General features: G+C 39.3%; 1 protein-coding gene across 1 annotated transcript in view; it reads right to left on the reverse strand.

Moving 5' to 3' along the window:
• The window catches only part of UBAC2 (UBA domain containing 2), a 177,079-nt gene that overhangs the window by 141,355 nt on the left and 8,337 nt on the right, over positions 1–27,387 (reverse strand). Inside the window, exons 2-4 of the mRNA XM_032402695.1 lie at positions 7,903–8,030; positions 5,127–5,246; positions 4,469–4,578 (exon numbers count right to left, since the gene is read on the reverse strand). Of these exons, the coding sequence (XP_032258586.1) occupies positions 4,469–4,578; positions 5,127–5,246; positions 7,903–8,030 (358 nt within the window). The remainder of the gene's footprint in view (positions 1–4,468; positions 4,579–5,126; positions 5,247–7,902; positions 8,031–27,387) is intronic.

The raw sequence follows: 27,387 nt of genomic DNA on the forward strand, positions 1-27,387 counted from the left end.
ACAGTCACACACAGTCACACACAGTCACACACAGTCACACACAGTCACATACAGTCACACACAGTCACACACAGTCACATACAGTCATACACAGTCATATACAGTCATATACAGTCATATACAGTCACATACAGTCACAGCCTACTCTCTACTATACAGTCTAATCTACTCTTACGTGACTTATTTAATTTTTTTTTTGTATTTTTTTAAAGATTTTATTTTTAAATACACCCAGCATGGGGCTCGAACTCACAACCCTGAGATCAAGAGTTGCATGCTCCACCAACTGAGCCAGCCAGGCGCCCCTTGCTAACTTATTAAATGGCAAGTTCTCTGCAATGGCTTTTCTTGATGAGAAGAACTTAACTTGGGAGCACAAAATACAACAAAAAACTTTATTGACACAAAGTGAAAACACATGTTATGGTTCTCACAGTAAAACTATAGATAATCTAAAGCACAATTAAACAATAATTTTATTAGGCTGTAATCAGATACATTTTAACATGATGTATGAAAACTCAAAATTCCACTTATTCTGGAGAGTTTCAATTCTGAGAAACAATATAACATCCATATGTAAATACTAATAACTAAAAAATAATAGGTATTTAAGGACAGTTGTGTGAGAGGCATGGGTTTCTAAAAGCACCTAATATACATAGCTTTTAATGGAGTTATCTTTACTTTCAAAACATAATGGTTACATTTTCTGAATTTCAAATAACAGTCTTGAGACTCTATCAGATGCTACGTATAATTTCTATGCAGGACACTAGAAAAGAAATGAACAGGTCTACGGTTCAAAGACCTTACCTTATAGTCTTACGGGCTACACTGCAATCAAGGCTACCCCTTCAACATTACAGAAGGTAAGGCAATTGAGTACATAAAGTAAAACTAGTTCTCCCTCAAACAGCCAGAAGGATGGCATGGAAGGCCCAGGTCATAATGACAATGACAATGTAATAAACGCTAGGGATCTTAATAAATTTGCTGGAATACACATAAAAGGGCAATTACTCCTGCCAAAGGGCGACAGGTGCAAAAAGAAAACCAAGCAGGCATGAGAATACAAATACATAGTATGTTAAGAAAGCTGAATGACCAATGGAGTGGGGCCAGATGATGAGGACTCTAAAGGGAAAGAAGAAAATCAGTATGAGGGGTCGGGGGTTGTCACTGCTAGGATGTTTGCATGAAAGAGCTCTCTTAATTCTTCCCACTGCCTGGGAAGTATAGAGTTCTGACCCTCAATTTACATATGAGGATCCACTATAAACTGAGCTCAGGAAGGGAACTTGAGAGAAGTAACTTGCTCAAGATTATACACAAGTAGTACCGTGGGAGAGCTGGAATCTCAAATCTGGTATATCTGACGGCAAAGCCTCTGCACTCCCACTGCTCAGATTGCTTCGCTGCCATCCTGGAGGAGTCTGATTTTTACTTTGAAGGAAATGAGGATTTAAAAGATTTTAAAAGGAAGACTGGCATGGCTGAACTTGCATTTTGGAAGAATAATTTCTAACCACATTATCTGGGATGCTTTGAAGTGGATAGGAAGACTAGTTAGAGAATTATGGAACAATCTAGGCAGGAAAAGATCAGAGTTTAGGGGCGCCTGGGTGGCTCAGTCAGGTAAGTGTCTGCCTTCAGCTCAGGTCATGATCTCGGGGTCCTGGGAATGAGTCTGGTGTCAGGCTCCCTGCTCAGTGGGGAGTCTGCTTCTCCCTCTCTCTCTGCCTCTCCCCTTGTTTGTGAGCTCGCTCTCACTCTCACTCTCTCTCTCAAATAAATAAATAACATCTTAGAGTTTAGACTGACCTGACAGCAGGAGTAGAGAAGATGTGGTGAATGAATGATTTACACAGGACTTCAAATTAACAGGACCTGGTGCCCTAGTCCAAGGATGAGAAAAGAGAAAGACTGGATGACCAGGTAGATGGAAATGCCATTAATGGAGATGCGAGCCCAGCAAAAGAGGAGACCAGAAGAGATGAGAGCTCAGAACATGACAAATTTTCTCTGAGTCTTAGAAGTCACTAGAAATATGACTCTAGCAAGATCAGGAGAGTATATGGGCTGGAGATAGAGAGCTGGGAAACAAACAACAGATGTTAACTGTAGCTGACGTCATGGGAGTGGACAAGGAAGCCCAGAGTAAGCTTGAGAAAGGAGCTGCACACAATAAATAAGATCAAAAAGCACCAGGAGAGAGCAGTAGGCTGGGGCTCAAGGCAGCAGGTTAGTTCATGAAATAATGGGAGCTCAAAAGTATTTATGAGCTACTGAAAGGGCAAATAAAACAAATGAAAATAAGACACTGGCTTTAAAAATTAGTTGGTTGCTAGTGACATTTCTTTTTTCTTTTTTTTTTTTTAAGATTTTATTTATTTATTTGACAGAGAGAGACAGAGTGAGAGAGGGAACACAAGCAGGGGGAGTGGGAGAGGGAGAAGCAGGCTTCCCGCAGAGCAGGGAGCCCGATGCGGGGCTCGATCCCAGGACACTGGGATCATGACCTGAGCCGAAGGCAGACGCTTAATGACTGAGCCACCCAGGCGCCCCGCTAGTGACATTTCTAAGACAAGTTTTAACTACAGAAAGGTAAAAAAAAAAAGAGAGAGAATTAAATAGAAATGAAGAACTGTAGAGAGTGCAAATAAATTTGGCATTGGTGGCAAAAGAAAAAGGGTAACAAGAGGTTATGTGAAGAATACTGCAAATTATAAAGCACGCTGACTAAAGAAAGAGTAGTTTCCTCTGCTGAGTTTCTGAAGCTTTGCTAACATCTAATGAAAGATGTATTCACAAAATGCAGAGTTTACTGAAACAAAGATTTATGTTCCAAGAAGTCTATGTTTGAGAAAGCTTCAGGACTCTAAAAAGCCATATGTAATGTTTCATGATTTGAAAAGGAAAGAGAAATATGTTCTCATTCAGGTGATGGCTGAATTAACATTCATATTGTCTTTCAATATACTTCCATATCTCAGGAGGCTGTAGAAAGAACCAAAAAGAATTAGCCTAGATGAGAAATGTTTGGGGAAAACTAATGACTTAGTAACACTGCTTCTCTTCTGAATCAACATGAATCATTCCTGATGACTACACTATTTTCCACAACAGCAAAAGAGTCAACTTAAACTTCTCCATCTAGGGGCACCTGGGTGGCTCAGTCAGTTAAGCGTCTGCCTTTGGCTCAGGTCATGATCCCACGGTTCTGAGATCGAGCCCCGCATCGGGCTCCCTCCTCAACAGAGAGCCTGCTTCTCCCTCGCCCTCTGCCTGCCACTCTGCTCTCTCTCTCTCTCTCTCTCTCTGTCAAATAAAGAAATAAAATCTTAAAAAAACAAAACAAGGGGCGCCTGGGTGGCTCAGTCAGTTAAGCGTCTGCCTTCGGCTCAGGTCATGATCCCAGGGGTCCTGGGATCAAGCCCCGCATCAGGTTCCCTGATTGGCGGGAAGCCTACTTTTTCCTCTCCCAGTCCCCCTGCTTGTGTTCCCTCTCTCACTGTGTCTCTCCATTCAGATATCATTCGGAATCACACATTATTAAAACAGCTAATGGTCAACAGTTATTTAATGAGTGCAATAATAATTAAGTAAATCCCATAAAGGCTACACTGTAAATATTAACAACATAAGTGTGAAGGCTATTAGATCACTAACTAACTATATTTTTAAGGTAGAGATCCAAAGTGAATCTGAATTAAGATACATTCAGTACCCAAACAGTTCTCTAAAAACACATACCTAAATTAAAATAAGGCAGAAGTTAGTACACACAGAATTTTAAATATCTGATGTATCTTTATTTCACAGTATTTCATCTCTCAGATACTTAATTCCAAGATGCTTTAAGGTCATTTATATGTGCTACTCTACTTTTAGATACTAGTTATTTCATAAACTAATACATGTTTTGTTTTATTTTTAAAGAAGATCAACACAATATGAAAGCACACACACACACACACACACACACACACACACACACACACTGAATTAGGTTGGCCACTGCAGGCTGGCTATGAAGTTATAAACTTTGTTTTATCTTTGGCAGAAGTATCTAAACAATATCAATTTTAAAAACATCATTTTTCAGAAGCTTAACTTCAAACTGTTTCCAAATCTAATCTAACTAAATTTTAATTAGTTCATAAAACTACAGACAAAATTTCACTATAAAAATACAAAATTAATTCTATCTTCTGGACCAGAACAGGACATTCATTAAAAATTCTCTAAAATATGAGATCTCAAAGCTGGAAAGAAGAGTGAGTGTAATACAGATTCTGTTTCAAGAACATAATGAAAATGTGACTAAGTATACACTGGATTCTTTTACCCTTAAAATCAATTTTACAACATCTATGAGTTTAATATATTCTTTTACTGACTTCCATGTACAATAACTTAAATCAGATTTAAGTAATTATTAAGCTAATCTTTGAGAGCTACTTACAATCCAGAAGGCAAATTCCCAGCTGCAGCGATACCAAAGAAATACCACACGGCCTCAACGAGGACGAAGTCAACCAAGGCCGACAAAACCCAGGAACCCAGCAAAAAGGACTAAAAATAAAACAGGAAGAAGGTTATTGAAAGGAGTCTTCAAAAAATAAACTAACATTTATTTAATTAGAACGAGCTCAGGTACATTATTTCTTTTAATTTGTTTTTATTAGCATAGAGTTTTCAAAATGGGGGAGTAAAGCCATATTGGTGCAATGCATTAACACTTTCATAATTTCTAAGTATGGTAAAAAAAAAAAAGAAGATATTTATAGTTTGATTTATTTTTAACAAGTAACACACAAACCATTAAGCAAAATAAGTGATTAAAATTTTACTGAAGTAAAATCCTAATAAAAATTTTTAGTAGCCACTCACACCTGATATTATCTATTATCATTACCATTATTATTTTATTATGCAAGTGGCTTAAATTTAAAATTTTTCTTTGGCTAATATCCATGTTCCAAATCAGACAGAGGATCATGTAATTAAGACATAATTGTTAGTAATAACACCAAGCTTAACAAAACTATTTAAAAATAAGAAAACAAAAATACTTTTTTTCCATAATGTAAGTAGCAAAGGGAAAATACATAAAAACTTACTGCAAATTTTCTGCTTCCATATCTTCTTTCAAATATCCTAAAATTATAAATAAGCAGACTACTGCAGAAAGTATCTTTCAAATCAAGACAAATTATTCTTCCACATATCAACCTCCAAATCTAAATGGGGATTTAAAAAAGAATAATGAGTAAGATTTGTTCAGATTTCTGCCTTATGAATTTATTACATTTACTTTATACTGCTTATTTTTAATACTCTAATAAAAATAATGATATACACACAAAAGGAAAACTCCTCCATGTAGGCAGGTCCCCACCTTTACAGCACAGGTGCCCATAAAGCAGGGCATTAGAAGGGGACTCTTGCGTATTTGGCCAGATAAACCAAATTAATCCCCCAAATCAGAAAGGTACCAACTTGGGGCCAAAGGGCCCTTATGTTCCCTTACAGCAGTGGTTCTCAGGGCTGGCCACATACTGGAATCCCCTGGGGATTTTTTTTAAAAAAGTACACCAATGTTTAGGCCTACCACTAGATTTTTCAACTCAGCTGGTCTACGGTGAGGTCTTGGCATCAACATGTATGTGTGTGCGTGTGCGTGTGTGTGTGTGTGTGTGTGTAGTTTATTCAGGTGATTCTAATATGCAGCCAGGGTCCAGAAGAAGTGCATTATAGCAACTGAAATAATACAGAATATTATATTCTGACGGAAAGCAGTAATTTGGATAAGTAACTGAAAGACTTTCAGAGAAACTTGATAAAGCCAACATGAGCAATGGTATCAATTACATCACCATGAAGAAAAGATGTCAGTGTTCCAGAAGTAGAGTATTATGCTTAAAACGGCTAACTGAGTATTTAGCAAAGAAAAGGTAGTAGGTTAAATACCATAATTTGCACTAACACTCTGTGATACTGCGACTTATAATAAGAAATATAGATTCGGTCTTCACTCTCACTTCTGCTACAGAGCTCTTAAAATCCTTTGAATTTCCTAACTGATGAAAGCCAGAAAGGTGTCTTTTTTTATGTCAGTGTGTGACTTTTAGATGCACCTAAGAATGGGGGCTGGTTGCCAGGGGAACCAACCTTGGGATTAGAGGGTTGGAACTTTCAGTCCCACCCTCTGACCTACCTATGAGGGAACAGAGAGGGGCTGGAGGCTGGATCAACTGCCAATGGTCAGTGATTTAATGAAGGCTGCATTAACACCTGAAAGGACAGGGTTCAGAGAGCTTCCACGTTGGTGATAACATGGCACCTCAGAGTGACCATGGAAGCTCTGTGTCCTCCCCCCATTCCTTGCCCAATGCATCTCTTCCATCTGGATGTTCATCTGTGTCCTTTATCCTATCCTTTTATGATAAACAGGTAATCCAGCAGGTAAAATGTTTCTCAGAGTTCTGAAAGCCACTCTAGCAAACTAATCAAACCTAAGGAGGGGGTCAAGGGAACCTCTGATTTAAAGCCAGTCAGTCATAAGTACTAGTAACAAGTTGGACTTGCAATGGCATCTCATGTCCAAGGGGGAGATCGTGGTAATCTCTAACTGGTTGCCAACTGGTCAGAAGCACAGGTAATAACCTGTGCTTTGCAACTAGCGTGGGGGCGGGGCGGGCAGCCTTGTGGGACTGAAGCCTTCACCCATGAGATCTGATGCTATCTCCAGGTAGACGGTGTCAGGACTTTTTTTTTTTTAATATTTTTATTTACTTATTTGAGAGAGAGAATGAGAGAGAGAGAGCATGAGAGGGGGGAGGGTCAGAGGGAGAAGCAGACTCCCTGCCGAGCAGGGAGCCCGATGTGGGACTCGATCCCGGGACTCCAGGATCATGACCTGAGCCGAAGGCAGTTGCTTAACCAACTGAGCCACCCGGGCGTCCCACGGTGTCAGGATTTAGTTGAATCATAGGACACCCAGAGGGTAGCCAAGAATTGCCCGGTGGTGTGGGGAAAGCTGCCACTCTGGGATTGGTGCCCGAACATCCCTTTTACGCTCCAACTCACAGACAAGACCCAACACCAGCATCTTCAAAGAGGTCAGCCCATAAATCTCAAAAGCCATAGAGTTCTGCTCTTCCTAGAAATAAAAACCCAAGGGATATAACCACCACTATAAAAGTAATTCATAGATTCACAATCTGTTAGAGCTGGAAGAGCTTAGATCATCTAATCAATACTCAGACTTGGAATATAAAGTTTTGAAATGTTAAGTACAAAAATGCTTTTAAAAACGTTAAGAATGCATACTAATCATAATTAAAACAGATTTAACACTGCTTTTCTTTTGAAGTTGCAAACTGCATTTCCATGAGTAAGAAGTGAATGTGAGATGTGCCTACTAGTAAAAGGAAATACTGCAACTGCTTCATTATAACCAGCTTTCCTGCAAATATTAGTAAATGCAACTAGAAAATTGACTTGCTGGAGTATTAAAAATAAATGATATTTCTTAAAAATTTAGAGGCTTTGGGCGCCTGGGTGGCTCAGATGATTGAGCGTCTGCCTTCAGCTCAGGTCATGATCCCAGGGTCCTGGGATCGAGGCCCACATTGGACTCCTGGCTCAACAGGGAGCCTGTTTCTCCCTCTCCCTCTGCTTGTCTCCCTGCTCATGCTCTCTCTCTCTGTATCTCTGTGTCTCAAATGAATAAATAAAATTAAAAAAAAAAAATTTAGAGGCTTTGAGGGACGAAGAAGAACAGAAAAGAAAAAATAGCAGAAAAGAAAGCAGAAAGAATAGCAGAAAAGAAATAGCCCATCAAGCAAAGATTCTGCCTTCTCTCCCCGCAAAGGCCCATGAAGCAGAGCTCACCTGGAAGTCGTCCTTGACTGCTTGGAGGTCATACACGAAGAACCTCTGACAGTGTGGCAGGAGGAGGGCTAGCAAAAGGGACAGGGCACTGGGGACCAGCAGAAGACCCTTGGACAGAGGTGCCTTATCTAGAGAGAAAAAGAAAACGTCTTTCAGAATGACTGATTCTAAGACTTAAAAAACCGCTTGGGTAAAAAGCAAGAGAATTCACTTCCTTTGTATTAAAATGAAGACATCGTTCACAAACTCTGGAATTTAATTCGTATTAACATATATCTTCAAAACCTCTATCTGCAGAGGTAAGTGATCAAAGGGCACTGGAAAACAAGTGGAATTTGCTGGCAGGGGTTCACTGTCATTTGACTCTCACATGAGACCAAACCAAGTTTACAGCCAGTAACTTCCACAGAATACTTTTCAGAAATGGTCACCAAAGGGTGACAAAATAGACAGAGGAGTATGTTTTCTACCAAACTGACCAGTTAGCTCCTGAGCATGTATGAGATTCACACACATAAACATTTTTTCAAAAAAATTAAAAAGCAGTTAAAAGTGCTACCTCGGCTGCCTGCGGGGGCAAGCTGAGACTTTCTGCCAGGGCTACCGCTGGGGCCCAAGTCAGTCTTCCACTGGAGAACCTGGTCTACGTCTCAGGCAGCCTTCAGGTTACAGCTCAATTTCCACTTCCCTCCATCAGTCTCAGTGAAGCATTTTAGCCTCAGGGGCTTTGCCCCCACTCTGCACCTCTGTTTCCAGGTACTATTTGAAAAGTCAGGGTTTCATGCTTCTTTTGCCTTCCTGACCACATTGAACATACCTGAGGGGAGGCCACCTGCCTTCTCTTCTCTACAGTGGCCACAGAGCCTAGCGTAGTTCCTTGCACGTATGAAATGTTCAGATCATCAACAGGTAAGACCACAGGAAAGTATCACCAATGGCAACATTCTCAGATCGTGTGAAGTACACTTTAACTGTATCCCCTTAAGAAATTCCCTGGGAGTGAATTTACTAGTTACAGTTGGTAATGTGGTTATTGCACCCGTTTTAAGTATATAAAAATAGACCAACTGTTTCCTTTCTGGTAAGGTCTTGCAAACATCTAAATTGGAACCATTAGTAAGGTAGTTGCATACTGTCTTCATGACCCAGATGCAACCAAGGCTCCAGGGAATCTAAAAACTAAGAGAGCTCCTCATGGCCTAGCACCTCAAAAGTATAGGAGAGCACTGTGGCTGTGAGCTTGACCAACCTAAATTCTATCTTGAAGCATTTGTTCTGCTCACCTGTAAAACGAAGGGAAGAGAAGCTACCTCAAAAGCGTCCGAGAAGCAAATGAAAGAAAGAATGCCTAGAGGGGAGACGGCTCCTGCCAGCACACGCACACCACCCAGGAGGAAGGGCTTCCTTCGGGACAGGCGAGCTCCTGCATCTTTCTGACAGGACGGAAGATGGAGCAGGGGTGCTGCAGCTGCACCCTGAAGGGGCAGCGAGGATCCCGTCTCCTTCTTCGACTTGGGCTTCCACCTATCCTTGTGAAATGGGCCCCAACGTTCATTCCTGCCTCTGCCTTGCCAGCTCTGGAGCAACCCGACGTTACTGGAAGAAATCACAGAGCTGAGCTGCAAGATCTCCCTGCAGCTTCATGGTCTCCAGTCTCAATGGACACTCTCCACCGACCAGCAATTCTACTGCTTTTCTCCAACTTCTCATTTCATCCTATCTCCTCCTCTCTCCTCTCTCCTCCAACCTCCCTGCTCCACACTCCCAGCTTGGCTTACATGTCGCCAAGTGAAGAAATGAATGCTTTGCTTGGGTTATTCTCCATCATCCCCTAAAATTAATAAGCACTTCCGATAGGTCACACATTATCCTATGCGCCCGGGGTACAGCAATTAATGATGTACAAAGCCCCACTCCTTTGTGGTTTAGACAGGAGAGAAAAGAAAATACACAAAACTAGGTAAATACGTATTGTGTCAGAGGGAAATAAATGCTATAGAAAAATTAAGCAGGATAAAAAGTGTGGTTGTGCTATCCACCATGGATTGCCTGGTCTCCTTCCAGACACCTGCCCCTAGCTGAAGTTAGGGATGACAATATGACTTGCTTTGGCCAAGTCAGTGTGACAGATGTCACTTTCGTGGAGATACCTGAAGAACAGTGAATGGTGTTTCCCTCCACCAGTGCTCAAGGTGGTAGCTAGGCTATCATATCCCAGAGGTGAAGACAATATGGAGTAGACCTCGCAGGTGACTGGCAACAGAGAGGTACCTTCCATGAGAAACAAATCTTGTTTTAGGCCCCCAATATTTTGCAGTTGTTTGCTACTGTAGCATAACGCAACCTATCCTGATTTAGGGGAAAGCACAGTGCTGGTGGGAAAGAGGGGTACTATTTTACACAGGGTGATTAGAAGGCCCCTCTGATACAGTAAGATTTGAGAAGGGACCTGAGAAAATGGGCCCTGCAGATATCTGGGGAACTGTACTTCTGGCCAAGCAAACAGCAAATACAAATGCTTTGAGGCAGGAACATGCTCAATATGATTAGGAAGCAGCCAGGCCACCAGAGGCAGGTAAGAGCAAAAGATACACAAGCAAAAGATACACTGCACCTGCTGCAGACAGGTAGGACAGAAGGTCAAAGAAGTGGGGTAGCAGATGGAGCAGTGCCCTGTAGGCAAGCATAAGGACTTTAATCTTTCCTATAAAAGTGACGGGATGCTTTGGGAGGATCTAAGGAGAGGAATAACATGATCAGACATGTTTTCAAAGGATCACTTCGCTTGCTATATTGAGAAGAGATTACAGGAAGGCACGTACAGAAGAAAGGAGACCAGTTAGGAGGCCATCATGATAATCCAGGCAAGAGATGAAGACGGCCTGGCCCACGGTGGTTTAGGTGGGGGTGGTCAGAGTGGTCAGAATGGGGATGCGCCCTGAAGGCACAGCAGGCAGGATTTGCTGGCTGACTGGGTGTAAAGTATGTGCAAATGGAAAAGTCAAAGATGACTCCAAGGTTTTTGTTCCGAGCAACTGGAAACACTGCTGCCAGTTACTAAATAGAAAATCCATCACCCTTGCCCTTCCCATACATACAAGAACCGGGCCCATCTTGCAAAATACTCCCAACCCCCATCCCTATCCCCACTTGTCAGGGCTCTACCCTGTAGCCTGCTACTCAAAGTAACCCGTCCACAAACTGCTAGCAGTCCACAGTGACGTACAGAGTTTGCACCAGAACGTGAACCAGCACACTGCATCCTTCAGGGAGGAAGTCCTGCTTTGAAAAAAATCAACCGAACTGAACATGTGCTTTGCTCAAATGTCACCTTATTTGTGACGACCCCATGTAACTACCTTTCTATCCCCTTTGTTCTGGATTATTTTTTTCATAGCACTTATCAACAACTGACTTATTAAATAGTGACTCATCAAATCTGTGATTCAAAATGACTATAAGATACACCATTATTTCAGGTGTCACTAAAAAAGAAACAATGCCTTATAAAATTCTAAGATGTTATCAATTATAAAGGACACCCAATTTTACAAACACTAAAACATGAAAAATGCAATTTAGAATCAAGAAATATGTTTCTTTGTGTATTGCTTCTTCAAGGCAGCAACTCCGTCTGGGATATTCACTGCTGCAGAATCTCGCATGTTGAGAACAGAATCTGGCCCATTAGGGCACTCAATAAGTATTTAATGAAAGGTGACTGATGTATGACGGATGCTCAATAAATACTGGTGAAAGCCACCCCAGTGCCCATCCGTGGACAGGTGGATAAACAAAATATGGTATACACATATAATGGAATAGTACTCTGTCTTAAAACGGAAGGAAATTCTGGCACCTGCTACACTATGGACACATCTTTCAGACATTATGCTGAATGAAATAAGCCAGATACAAAAAGATAAACACCATATGACTCCACTTATATCAAGTACCTAAGTAGTCACACTCATCGAGACAGGAAGTAGAACAGTGGTTGCCAGGGGATGGGGGAGGGAGGAACAGGGAGTTGTTCAATGGGTACAGAGTTTCTGTTTTGCAAGATGAAAAGAGTTCTAGAGATAGATGCACAACAGTGTGAATGTACTTAATGCCACAGACCTGTACACTTAAAAATGGTTGAGATGTCGATTTTAGGTTATGTATATTTCACCACAATTAAAATTCAAGACTAAAAAGAAATAAAATAATTACGGAATGAATAACTGATCCTAATTTATACAATCATTTTAATTCTGTCCAGGCCTAAACAAACCCCTACCACAGATCTGATAACTTAAATCAGACAACTCTACCATTAAGTCCTCCTCTTTTTTTTTTTAAGTCCTCCTCGTAAGATGAGCAAAAATCAGATCTCCAAAGTCTATGCAGAAAGCAACAACATACAAATGTCCAAGAAGTCCCAAACCACAGGATAAGTATACAGTATTACTATGGACAGCAAGATTTACTGATCAATTCATGATCTGTACACGTCGCTATTTGAAAATTTCACCTCAAAAAAAAAAGGAACTTTAAACAATTACAATTATTAAATTCTCATTAATAACATGCATACTTAAGTGTTTAGAGATAAAGTGGCTACAAAGTTTTTGAAATGCATCAAAAAATAAGATGTATTGGGGCACCTGGGTGGCCCAGTCAGTTGAGCATACAACTCTTGATCTCAGCTCAGGTCTTAATCTCAGGGTCATGACTTAAGGCCCTGTGTTGGGCTCCACAGTCTACTTAAAAAAAGAAAAAAAAAAGGACTGATGAAATAAATAGAGGGATGGGTATGTGATACAGCAGATATAAGAAAAGGTTAATTGTAGAATCTAGATGGTACGTATATGATGTTCACTGTACCAATCTTTCAACTTTAAGCATGTTTGAAAATGTTCACAATAAAACATGGGGGGGGCACACAGCAAATCACAGAATTTGAAAGCTGAGAAAAAACTTCAAAATACACGAAGCAAAAATTGACAGAACTAAAAAGAGAAACAAATAAATCCATAAATACAGCTGAATACTTCAGCACTCCTATCAGTAATCAATAATATAAGTAGACAGAAAATCAGTGTTATGGACTTAAGTGTGTCCCCCCAAAATTCATGTGCCCCAACCCTCAATGTGACTATATGTGGAAATGGAGGCTTTAAACAGGTAAAGTTAAGTGAAGTCATAAAGGTAGGGACCTAACCCAATCTGTCCATACAAGAAGAGACACCAGTGATGCACACATATAGAGAAAAGACCCTATGAATACACAGGGAGACAGCCACCTACAAGCCAAGGAAGGAGGCTTCAGGAAAAACTTGCCAACACCTTGATTTTGGACTTCCAGCCTCCTGACCTGTGAGAATATAAATATCTGTTGTTTAAGCCAGGCAGTCTGTGATACGCTGTTATGGCAATCAGTGAAAATATATAAGACTTGAAAAACAACATCCATCACTTTGACCTGATTGACTTTTATAGAACACTCCACCCAACAACAGCAAATTACATTTTTTTTTCAAGTGTATATAGAACATTCCCCAAGAAAGATCATATTCTGGGCCATAAAACACACCTCAATAAACATAAAGAAATTAAAATCATACAAAGTATGTTCCCAGACTATAAGAGAATTAAACTAGGGGCGCCTGGGTGGCTCAGTCGTTAGGCGTCTGCCTTTGGCTCGGGTCATGATCCCAGGGTCCTGGGATCGAGCCCCGCATCGAGCCCCACATCGGGCTCCCTGCTCCGCAGGAAGCCTGCTTCTCCCTCTCCCACTCCCCCTGCTTGTGTTCCCTCTCTCGCTGGGTCTCTCTCTGTCAAAATAAAATAAAATAAAATCTTTAAAAAAAAAGAGAGAGAATTAAACTAGAAAACAGAAAGATGGATGGAAAATCCCCCCAAAATTTGAAAATTAAACATACTTCTTTTTTTTTTTAAGATTTTATTTATTTGAGAGAGAGAGAGAGAAAATGAGCAGGGGGAGGGGTAGAGGGAGAAGCAGACTCCTTGCTGAGCACAGAGCCCGACACAGGGTTAGATCCCAGGACGTGGAGATCATGAGACCAGAGCCGAAGTCAGACGCTTAACCAACTGAGCCACCAAGGCGCCCCTAAACCACATACTTCTAAATAATATCTAGGTCAAACATGTTGGGAGTGACAAGGGAAATTAGAATATGTGTTAAAGACAATGAAAAGCTAAAGTACAGCCAAGTAAAATTTGTGGCCTAAAAGCAGTGCTTAGAGGAAAATTTATAGCATTAAATGCTTATATAGGAAGAGAAAGGTCTCAAATGATGATGTAGGCCATAAGCTTAAAAAAAAAAAAAGAAAACAGAAAAGGGAGAGCAAATTAAACCGTAAGCAAGCAGATCAAAAGAAATAACACATGGGCAGAATGCAATGAAATAGAAAACCAAAATACAATAGAGAAAAATCAATAAAACTAAAAGCTGATTCTTTGAGAAGATTGATGAAATTGATACACCTCTAGGAGGACTGATCAGAAAAAAAAGAAGACACAAGTACCAGTATCAGGAATGAAGGAGGGGGTGTCACTACAGATCCCACAGACATCATAGGATAGTAAGGGGTTGCACAACATTGTAAAATGTACTTAATGTCAATGGACTGTACGCTTAAAAATGATTAGAATGGTAAATTTTATGTATGCACTTTTTATCACAAATAATTTTTAAAAGGATAACGGAATATTAAAAATAACATTTTATCCCTTAATGTGACAACTTAGACAAAACAGACAAATTCCTTGAAAGATACAATCTACCAAAACTCACTCAAAAAGAAATGGATAACTTGCATAGTCCTATAGAAATGAAGAAATTGAATTTCTAAGTTAAAAGTCTTCCAACAAAGAGAACTCTAGGCCTTATGGCTTCACTGAAGAATTCTACCAAGTATTTAAGGGGAAAAGAGTACCAATTCTACACAAACTCTTCACCACAAAGAGAACACTTCCTAATTCATTTTATGAAGCCAACATTACACTGATACCACAACTAGACAAAGGCATTAAAACAACAGACCAATATTTCTTAGGAACAGAGATGCAAAATTCTTAACAAGATGTTAGCAAACTGAATCCAGCTACACAGAAAAAGGATAAAACATCACAACCAAGTTAAGTTTATACCAGGAATGCATTGTAAATCAATGTACTTCGTTATATCAATAAAGAAAAATATACCACATAACTCTACTCACACCCTCTACAATTATCTGCTTATTCTACAGAGTCAATTTTTGTCAACTCACGAGCCAAATGACCATTGATCAAATCTTACTACTAATCCTATCCAACATGTACTGAGCACTTACCAAATGCAAAGTACTATACACAGCACTTTATGCATATTACCTTGCTCCTGACACTCACACCTCAGGACCTTAACACTTGCTATTCCCTCTACCCAAAATGTTCTTCCCACGTCCAGCTGATCCTCATCACTCAGTCCCCATTTCAAACAGCATCTCCTCAGACTGGCTTTCTCTCATGACTTTATTGCTCCGGAGCACATCACGCTATTTTATTTACTTCATAGCACTTTTTCACTATTTGAAATTCTTGTTTGCTTACTTCTTTGTCTGTCTCCTTTACCAGAATGTGGACTCTATGAAGGTAGGGTTCTTGTTTGTCTTGCTCTACTATATTCCCGTACCCAGAATAGCACCTGGCACAGAGCAGTGTTTCAGTGTATTTGGTGAATGAACGATGTGAGGTAGAAACTACCCTCTCCAAACTTACACACGAGAAAACTGTGATTCAAAGAGAAGCTACCTGTCCATATTCACAAAATGTCTTAGCCTGGGTTCCAGTGAAAGTAAAGGGAGAGACAAAGGTTTATAGGCAAGTAGTTTATTTTGGAATGTGATCCCAGGGAGCAGAAATGAAGGACATGGGGAATCAAACAGGGAGGGAGAGTCAATACAAGGATTCATCATCGAGTTGGCCACCACTCCGAGTGACAGATGTTCCTGACAAGGTCTTGATCCCAAGGGATTTTCCAGGAAGCCTTGTGAATGTATCTCAGAACTATTACCCAGCGAAGAAACAGAAAAGCATTTTTATCCACCATCCCTCAGTAGTCTAGAGTGGCCATAGAAAGAAGCCCCACAGGAGGACCAAACAAAGAAGCTTTACCAAACCAGTCCGGCTAATCCAAACAAGACTGTAGAAACATATGGAATCAGAGGTGAGGCTGAGTGCACTGAAATGCTGTGCAAGGTAAGATGTCTGCTGTACCGGCTCGGGAGAGGCAGACCCAGGTCCAAACCCTGACAATCCGGCCGAAAATAAAACTGAAGCCCATGCTGCACTGCCACAGAACTCCAGGGCTAAAAGGGATTTTCACCTGGATGGTAGGTTTTACGGGAAAGACATATACAGTCACAAACATCAGTCATAGAAATTAAAGTGGTGCCTTGTGTACTAAAGTAAATGCAATTGTGAATGGAGATATAAAGGCTGCAGTTGGGGGAGGGTGCAACACAGAGCAGTGGGTACTTATCAAATGCTGAACTGATCAAAAGTTTTAAAATATATATAAACCCTCTGATCCAAAAAATTCTACATTTACCTAGGAATTTGGCCCAAACTAATTGTCATGGATATGCACAAAGATTTTGCTACAAAGATGCTCATCACAACCTGTTTATAATAGTAAAAAGACTAGAAACAACATGAATGTCCAGTAGGAAAATGGGTAAATTATGCTCTATCCACAAAATGGAATAATATTCAATTTTAAGTAGCAGAAAACTAGTTCATGCTTTGGAAAACTGATCCTAAATAGTAAGTGTGAAATATTTCTAGCAGTATTATTATATAATACTTTTAAAAATAGTAAATAAATAGCACATGGGTTTTTAAAAGCATCTATCAAAATATTACCAGTGGTAATCTCTGAATGATCTGTTCACAGGAAATTCAAATTTTTTTAATAAAAATCTATTTTAAGAATTAGAAAAAATAATGTTTAACTAGCTACTAATTCAGTAAAAAGTTTCATTAAATCCCTACCTAATGAAATAAGGCAGGTCACTAGCAATCTTCTGGCCTTTCTGTGAGTAGAGCCAGGAAGTGGTTCATATATGAAGCCCCCAAACAATGATCAAATGAAAGTTAAAAAAAAAAAAAGTCACTTCTCCTCAACAGGTCCTACCACCTCTGAAAACAGAGATGCTACAAATTTTTGAGAATAACAGACAATATATTAATCTCAAAGTAAAGATGCAAAACATCTATGGCCAATATAAAACAACAAAGTTTAAGATATTTCTTTTTGGGTCATTCACCTCTTTGGTATGACCGAAGTACACAGCCATCTCTTTGTGGCAATGAATAGCCATCAGGCTTTGGTGACTACGTATTATCCTAAAATAATTATTACAGTATATGTGGATTACTTTAGGCCAGGTGCTGTGTTTTAAAAAGCACCATCTCAGTGAATGCTTACTATAACCATGAGGCAGCAATTAGTTTACCTTCTTACTCTAGGTGAAAGATAGGCTAAGAAAGGTTAAATAACTTGCCCAAGGTTACAGCTAGTTATTTGAGGGGCTGAGATTTAAACCTAGTTCTACGTGACTCTAAAGGAAAAAAAATGGTTTTCTAATATAGAATAAGGAAATATGGTATCTTGACATCATGGTTCATTGTCCAAAGAGATTTTCGTTATTACTATTTTTAGTACTTTACATGTTATCTTTTTGGTTCCTCAAAAAGTTAAACACAGAATTACCATATAACCCAGCAAATCTACTCCTTGTTATATACCCAAGAGAACTGAAAGCAGATGTTCAAATAAAAATCTAAATATGGATAGCAGCATTATCATAATAGCCAAAAAGTGGAAACAACCCCCAAATGTTCATCAACACATGAATGGATAAACAAAATGTTGGTCTATCCTTACAACAGAATATTACTCAGTCAGCAAAGGAATGAAGTATTGATACATGCTACAGGATGGATGGACCTTGAAAACATCACGTTAAGTGAAAGAAGGCAGCCATGAAAGCAACATGTTGCATGATTCCATTTACAAGTGAAGCTCAGAATTTAAACACCCATACAGACTGAAAGCAGAGTAGCGGTTGTCAGAGGAAGGGAGAGGGGAATGGAGAATGAATGCTTAACATGGGTACTGGGCTTCTTTTTGGGGAGATAAAAATGTTCTGTTATTAGACAGTGAGTGGTAATGACTGCACAACAATGTGAATGTACTGGAAGTCCATAACTGAACACTATAAAATGGTGAATTTTGTGCCATGTGATTTTTACCTGAATAAAAATATGCATCTTTTCTGCCCTGAAGACACTAACCACAGGTCTTGCAAAGCTTAGCCATGTGGGCTGTTACAGAAGCATCACAGCTAAAGAGAGCAGGGGTGGGACTGGGGGGGAGAAACCCGGCAACTGTGCCTGTCCCCACAAGTCAGCCATGTAAAAATACACAAGTCAAAAACCCCAGTGTGGTTCACACCCCAGGGAGGAGAGGCCACCATATCCTATCATATTGGTTTCTCTATTTCTGACCACTTGACTATTTGGTAAACTTTTCAGGGTTCCACAAGAATGGTGTCTCATGAAGTAACTTCAAGTTTTTCATCCGAAAGGGGCTAGAGCAAAAATAAGCATGGAAGTCCAAAAAAAGTACAATAACCTGTGCGCTGCAAGGGCCCCCTTCTGTTACCATCATGGTTTATTCTTTGGAGCTATGAGCTTCCTAGAGGAAAGCTCAATGAAACTTATCCTCAGTGTCCAAATTAGGGAGGAACGAGTGCCTTCTGGTGACATCTCAACAAAGATTTCCATAAAATTGCCTGGGAATCAAAAGATCCCAACTTTATTTTTGTCACATTCATTTTCTTATAATGTTCAAAAGTAAAATGCTGTAAGCCATCCACATTCATCCTCATGTACAGAGGAGAATTCAAGGACACTGGGCAACGGCCACACTGACCATTCCTCACAGAGGTTATCAAACAACCGGGCAGACTGCCTGGCTCATGAGGGCAGCCAATAAACACTGGTTACTGGACCAATGCTTATAAAATTCATCAGGGAAATGAAGAGGAGAAAAGACGAAGAGTTTCCAGAAAACAACAACAAAAAGGCAAGGAGGAGAACTTACCCTCTAGATACAAAAATGTATCCTAAAACACTTAGCCTGAGTTAGGGGGACAAAAAAGAGCAATCAGATTTAAAAAGAGGTTCTAACACAAAGGCTTCCATGCCAGAGAAAAGCGTGCCAAACCTGCAGGTCATCAACAATGGCATTAGTCACCTATGCTTTTATTTTGGTCCAGCCACTATGCGGGACACTACTCAGGTTTATCCTTCTTAATAAGAGTTTATATAAACATTAAGCCTTTCCAAAAAAAAAAGAACAAAAAAACAAAACAAAACAAAAACAACATTAAGTCTTTCATTAGGCATAAAATGCAGTAATTGTTAAAAGTGCTAATTAGACAGGGAATACAATTATAATGAAATAATAATTTTAAAAGCCAAAAGAAGAAAACGATGAATGTTATGCACAGGGGATAATTATTCAACAGTAGGAACGACTCTGAAAAAGTGAATCTGTGGATAGTTCTGAATCCTGTGATAAACCATAAGAGAAAAAAAAGTAATTTTAAAAAGGGGAAAATGTGTGGTTATTGGCAAGGAAATCTGTTCAAGTGCCTAAAGAGGCCAGGCAGGGATCAGTGAAACGGGGAAGTAGGTGGCATAAAATACATGATCAGCAGATTTCTGTCACGTAACAATTCAGTCCCAATGTTGCCAGATCCAAGCAAAATCTGGATTTCCAACTTTAAAATGTTGGGAAAGTAACTCCCCTCCCACCCCTGTACCCTCACCACCAACACACGAATCAAACAAACACACCTGTGTGGCCTGCCAGCTTTCAAGCCTGGCCTAGAGAATCACCAGAGAGGCGGACGTCTGTCTGAGAAATGCTAGTTTAAGAGAGGGCTGCGCGGAAAGGCCAAGTACGAGGAAAGCGTGGCCAGTAACAGCTTCATGACAAGCCACAGATGGTTCTACATGTTCAAAGACCCAATGAATCTCTGAATGAACCAAAGTAGGGTGACAAGGAAGGATACCACAGCTACAAAGATAAACACTAGAACATCTGAGAAGACAAATGGGGAAGGGAGTAGTCTACTCAGCAGATGTTTAACACAGGCTAAATGGGTCTATTTTGGAAAAAGATGCAAACAGAACACACATCCATAAGGTGGAGAAACCCAAGTCTGACTCTGAATCTCTGAGGATCCAATGAACCTCTTCCACTCGTGTCTGGCGGAAAAGCCTATGAGAACCAAATTTAAAATCCATTTGTTTGGACTTGAATGTGGCCTTTGGGCACCGGATCTGTGTGTGAGGGGGCATGCAACTGACATCTGTAACTCCCTGTACAGAGACTGGCTAGCTGATGGGGACAAAAAGCCTCACTTAAACTCTAAGCACGTTTTAAAACTGGTTCTAAAGGGACTAAAGAATCAAATAAAAGCAATGAAACCACAAAGACAGCTAGATAAAATTTCAGTTCAAGATGACACACTCGTACACCTGTCCACTTTTCCTCCCTTCTAAAGTTATACTGAAATAAAACAACCCTCAAAACACCAGAAAAATGTCTCCTTCCAAACGAGTCCAGGGAACTAATCAATAAATACCAAGACCTGGGGAGAAGCATGAGCAACATGAATTACTTATCAGAATAATAAAAATTATTCTGTTCTGTTCTATTCTATTCTTAGGATAGAGTATTTCTCAAACTTCAGTCATTCCCATTGTAGCCCCACAATTTTTGCTATATCCCAGTATCACCTATCTTATTATTTAATATTTTCTTTAAATCACCTTACTATGATTTAGTTAAGTAAACGTATTTTAATTGAAACTCAGTATTACCACAGTAAATGGAAAATGAGTGTCACTTCGTCATCAATAGGTGGTAACTACAAAACTAAACACACCTTACTAAATTCTCACTGATTTTATTGCTGATAGGAAAGCCTGGGCCTACCTCCTGCTCTCTGCTACGACAGGAAACTAGTGCTGTCAGGTATTTCAGACTAGTGCCGGAGACTTACTCTTTGATACAATCAAGACGAAAGGGAGCCATTCATTACCTTACCTTTCTTTCAGTGACACCTAATGCTGGACCCACATCCTGTTTAAACCATCTCCAGTAGCGTCAACACCACATGTGCACAGTGACCGCTGGGCCAGCAGCCCCTTCCACCAAACCCCGCCCCAGACACACGCTCTCACATTTCTTCCCACGCACGGCCATTCATTCCACCGCCCCAGCTGAAAAAGAGGCTTTACTCCCAAAACGAAATCTAAGAAACGCTCTCCAAAGAAAGGGAGCGAACCACTTCAGGAGGACCCCGAGAGGGTCGGAGGTCTGAGAAAAAGTAGAGAAGAGCTTGGGGCAACGTCAAACTCCCAAAGCAGATGGCAACGTGGGTGACAGGCAATGGGGACAGCGGGTGGCAAGAGGGTTATTAAGGAGTAAAGTTCACAGAAAGTCCCAAGCCCACCTAATTCTGCAGACCGCACCGGCTTCTCACCATCCCTTGGCCCAGTGCCTGCTTCCCACCTCTGCGCCCTGTATGGAAACCAGCTGGTCCACATGCCTCACATGCTTGAACAGAGCCTACAGTCAGCCCTGACATTTACGGTATGGGCCTCATGGGGACAAAGACCTACCACAAATAAAGAGGAAACCCACGCCAGCTACTTTCACCACGTACAAGAATGGCTAAGCATGTATCCAGAAAGTTCACTACCTGTGTCCTCTATATGAAAGTTAACTCCAGGAGAGTGTCCTCAGCATCAGGGAAAAAAACAAAGAGGAAGCCAAGAAGAAAATGATACAAGAATCAAGAAACAGCAGTAGTTGAGTTGAACTTAAAGTAGTGAAGAACCACCAGAAGGAATTAAGAGACTCCTTGAAACAGCACAGGTTTTCTGACCTGGGCTCTCTTTCCTTCTGAATCCAATCACACATCTTGGTTCTACCACAAATATACCATCATAATAACATAAATAGGGCTACTGGTTTTGATTTTCTACATAAAAATCAACTTACTGACAATGCATGGAAGGCTTCGTTATCATTACAGAACAGACTGTAAACACACACAGCATATCCAGAACACAAACCAGGAATTAGAGGAGAGAAGAGGTACACATGCTCTTGGTCTAGTTTCTCATCATCTACTGATCGTACCAAAAATTGATAAATCACAAAAAGGGGTTTCCTCCATTATTTAAAATCATAAAGGTTAACTACTTCAAGGAGTAACCAAAAGAAAACTAAAAGATGAAGGAGATGTTGGAATGGAAATCCCTCATCTTTCATTATGGGAAATCTATAAACAGAACCAGTAGTTGACAAATCAGTAGAGGCATAAATATGTCATTTAAAGCTATAATAGTAGCTATAATAGAAGCAGCAAAGAAAAAGGAACTTAAAAATGGTTACTCCTAGTAAGGAGAATTCATATTATATCCTTAATTTTTTTTTACCATATGCTTATCTTACTCATATTAAATACACACACACATAATTCATAGGGAAAAACAATCTACAAGAATATACTCCATACCTTTGCTGGCATTGAGAGAGAATTTCACATTTCACTTTTTCCTCTCCTGGGCTGTTCAAATTTGTACCAGCAGTATATAGTATCTTCATAATTAGGTAAAAAGATACAAAAAATGTTAGACGAATATTCAATAGATCTCAGAGGCCTAGGACCTGATAAAGAATAAATTTGGCCTAATAAAACTTATTAGCTAAATCCCCTTACTTTAATGACTTATTTATGAATGAAAAACTTTCCACGAAAAAAACTTCATGAATAAAATTAAAAAGCAACTGACAAGTGGTTAAAATATTTGTAACATACACCAAGACAAATAATTATACCCTTAAAGGCTTTTATAAATCAACTTAATTTAATACTAATATTCCAGTAGGAAAAAAAAATGGGCAAAGTACATAAACAGTCAAATATGTTCAAAAGATATATTAAAATGCCCAGTAAAAATGAAAGAGAAAAAAGTTCACTTTCCCAGAAATTCAAAGATATGCAGATTCAGGCAACAATAAATGCCATTTTTTCATCTCTCAAGTGGCAAACATTATTTTAACTTATCTCATTCCACTGTTACAAGTTTGGTGAGAAAGATATGCTCCCAAAAAGTGTTAAGTGATACACCCTTTCTGGAAGGATCAGCAATACAGATCAAGAGCTTTAAAATGTTCCTTTCTCTTAATCCTGTAATTCCATATTTGTGATCTTTTTTTTTTTTAAAGATTTATTTATTTATTTTAGAGAGAGTACACAGGTGGAGGGAGAGGGTGAGGGAAGGAATCTCAAGCAGACTCCCCACTGAGCAAGGAGGCTGATGTGGGGGCTCGATCCTAGGACCCTGAGATCATGGCCTGAGCTAAATTCAAGAGTTGGACCCTCAACTGACTGAGCCACCCAGGTGCCCCTGTGATCATTTCTTCAGGATGAACTCAAAGATACGATCAATAAGTTAACTATAAAGACGCTCACCACAACACTGTTTAAATGGGAAAATGCTGGAGGAAAAACATTTTACTATAACATGCTATAATCTTTCAAAGTCATGATTCCGTAGCTAAGATAATTTTGGGGAAGCCCACAAAATGTGTATTTGAATGCCATGTCTGTGTAAAACCACACACACACACACACACACGTATACATGTGTGAGAGAGAAAAGAATGCACAGGGAAGCGCTTACATGGAAAAAGTCTAAAAGATTGAGCACTAAACTATAGTGATGGTTATTTAAGTGGGGAAGTAATTATATGGGACTCTTCCTTTCTACATTATGATTTATATAATTTTTTAATTTTTTGGCAGCAAGCATGTTTCAGTTTTGTAATAAAACAAAACAAAACAATGTTAGAAGTTAGCTTTGAACATTATTAACGACATGAGGCAAATTCATTTAAAAAGATTAAATGAAGAAAGCAGAATATGAAACTGTATACAGGTCCAATTTTGCTTTTAAAAATGTTTACACATATACATACAGGTGAAAAAATTTATACAACACCAATATGTAAACAGGGATGAAGTCTGGGCAGTACGGTGACTGGAATTTTATGTTTCTTCCTTACAGTTCCCAAATTTTATACAATGAAAACCATCCCCAGTAAGTCTTAGAATCAAAGAGTTAATAAAGTTAAATCTTTTTGTTGCAGGCCACTAAGGTCTCAGAAGTGCTCACTGGCCTCCTCAGTCTTTAAGAAACAGTATGGCTGACAACATTAGGACCACACTCAGCCTCAGAACACCTTCAGAAAGAGTTCTGTGCTTTTTGAGACTCTATGTTACATTCAAGGGACTAAGATGACATAACACTGGGAAATGTCTGAGAACAATGGCACTAGAACTTAAAAAATCTTAAGAAAAATATCTGGGAAAGAGAATAATGATTTAAATGAAGGTTAAATTATAATTCTCATTTATAATCATAATTTAAATGAGGGTTAAATCTTAAGCAATGTACGGAACAATGACTACAGGTGATAACATTGTATTGTATACCTGTAATTTGTTAAGAGTAGATCTTAAATGTTTTCACCACACAAACATATACACACAAAGATAACTAAGTGAGATGATGGATAGGTTAATTCACTTAATTTCACTAATCATTTCACAACATGTACATGTAACAAAACACCACATACAACATAAATATATAAAGTTTTTGTCAATTATATCTCAATAAAGCTAGTAAAAATAAACTAAATAAGGGGTGCCTGGCTGGCTCAGTCAGAAGAGTATGCAACTCTTGATCTCAGCGTTGTGACTTTAAGCCCCACATCAGATACAGAGATTACTAAAAAAAATAAATTTAAAAAAATAAGAACACTATAATATTCGACTTAAAAATAAATTTAAAGCAATTTTTTAATTAAAAAAAAAAAAACAACTCAAGTTTACCAGAGTTCCAAAAGGCACACTGCAGAAATGCTGGAGTAAATTATTTACAAGATATTCTTTTTTTTTTTCTTAAGATTTTATTTATTTGTCAGAGAGAGAGAGAGCACACACAAGCAGGGGGAGTGGTAGGCAGAAGGAGAAGCAGGCACCCAACCAAGCAAGGACCCTGGGATCATGACCTGAGCTAAAGGCAGACACTTAACCGAGCCACCCAGGAACCCTTTTTTTTTTTTTTTTAAGGAGAGGGAGAGCAAGAGAGCGAGGGGGGGGGCAGAGAGAAATTTTTTTTTTTTTAGATTTTATTTACTTATTTGACAGAGAGAGACACAGCGAGAGAGGGAACACAAGCAGGGGGAGTGGGAGAGGGAGAAGCAGGCTTCCTGAGAAGCAGGGAGCCCGATACAGGGCTCGATCCCAGGACCCCGGGCCGGGATCATGATCTGAGCCAAAGGCAGACGCTTAACGACTGAGCCACCCAGGTGCCCCGGCAGAGAGAATCTTAAACAGGTTCCACGTCCAGCACAAATCCCGACATGGGCTTGATCTTACAACCCTGAGACCATGACCTGAGCCAAAATCAAGAGTCTGACATTTAACCGACTGAGCTGCCCAGGCACCCCAACAAGATATTTTTTATCAGGTTGTACTTACTAAATTCCATAGAAATGCATTTTTAACATAGTTTGATTTAGGTAGGCTCCATCTTCATTAAAACAACTGACACTGAGACAACTTGAGAATGGAAGAAGGAAGATAATAACTTGACTACTAAGGGAAGAAAAGGGAAAAAGAAGAAAATGCAAATAACTATAGTGTGTTAGCTATGACAAAAAGATCCTAATTAGGACATAAAATATCCCTACTGAAAGCAAAACTGGATCTTGGTTCCGACTTAGAACACAGAGGGAGACTCGGGGATTGAAAAGAACGTGGCAGAACACAGGAGTAAGCACCTGCAGCAGCTGCAAGGCAAGGAAGGAAAAGCAACAGGAATGCAGTTTCCAAGCCCTGGGAAACCAGCTCCACTGCTAAGCTGAGCTATTATATTCGTCACTAGACTGCGACTATCTCAGTGGTCAGGAGAAATGGAAATAAACTTCCTTAAGTCTGAGAAGCAGTAGTGTGCATTCATTCAGAACATAGACAATGGACCCAGATTGTCTAGGTTCAAATTCTAACTGTGCTTCTTACCAGCTATGTGATCTTGGTGAACCTACTTAAATGTCTGTACCTAAGCTTTCTCATCTGCAAATTGGGGAGAATGATCCCAATACCTCCTTGTTCTGAGAATTAAATGAGTTAATATATATAAACCGCTTAGAACAGAACCTAGTAGTAACTGTCACATAAGCAATGGGTTACATAAGTAAAACTTAGTTACAGTGTGACAGAAGTAAAACTAACAATAACTCACACTTATTGACTGAAAATTTTTAAGAAAACATATAGTGCGTAGAATCCTCATTTAGATTGTGATTCCTTCTCCCAGATATTTTTCCTAAGGCTTAGAAGTTATATTGCCATTGCTCCTAGCCATTTTCCTTAAAGGGAGAGGGGAATAAATTTACATCAACTTTGGAAGTAGGCAAACCTGGATTCAAATCCTAGCTCTTCCGCGTACTAGCTACATGATTTTGGACAAATTATACTCTGAGCTTCAAAATATTCATTTGTGGCAAAAACAGAATACTAATACCTAGCATTACTCTGAAAATTAAATGTAATAACTTAAGTAAAGCAATCTTTTCTCCCTTAAATTGCTGGTGAAGTTATACGTACCATCCTCTGGGGTTGGAATTTGGCAGTATGTGTCAAAAGTTATAAGATAATACTCTTTATTTACTCTTCTTCCACTTCGAGAAGCATCTGAAAATTAAGATGCTCTAAGCAACACTATAATAGGAAAAAAAAAAAAAAAGGAGAAAAGCACCAACCTAATTCTATAAGAATAGCATGCTTGGGAAATGCTTATGACAAAGGAGAGAAAAGCAGGATACACACATAGTCAATGTGAATGCTTTTTAAAAGTCTTTTGTGTGAAATAAAGGTAAGTTACAAAACAGTATTTGAGTGTGATAAATTTATTTTTAATTATTTGGATTTTCATTTTTGCACTAGAAAAAATATGAATATAAACACCAAGAGATCAATAAATGTTATTTTTATTTCTTTCCACTACTTTTCCAAATTTTGGAATTTTCTTTAATGAATTCTATTCATTTTATCATAATAAAATCAGTTCATTTAAAACAAGAACATAAATGTGTTGGGGGAAAAAAGATGAAGAAAATTAACTGAAATACTAACAGTGTTTTTTTTCTATCTTTCCAACTTTCTATAATGCAATTAATTACTTTTAGACTGAAAAAGAAACACTATTTTTAAAAGCTTTCTCCCTAGGAAACAGTACAGAGGTTCCTTATAAAGTTAAAAAAAGAACTAC

This window comes from Phoca vitulina, unplaced genomic scaffold (assembly GCF_004348235.1).
Source record: "Phoca vitulina isolate PV1807 unplaced genomic scaffold, GSC_HSeal_1.0 scaffold5, whole genome shotgun sequence".
NCBI lineage: Eukaryota > Metazoa > Chordata > Mammalia > Carnivora > Phocidae > Phoca > Phoca vitulina.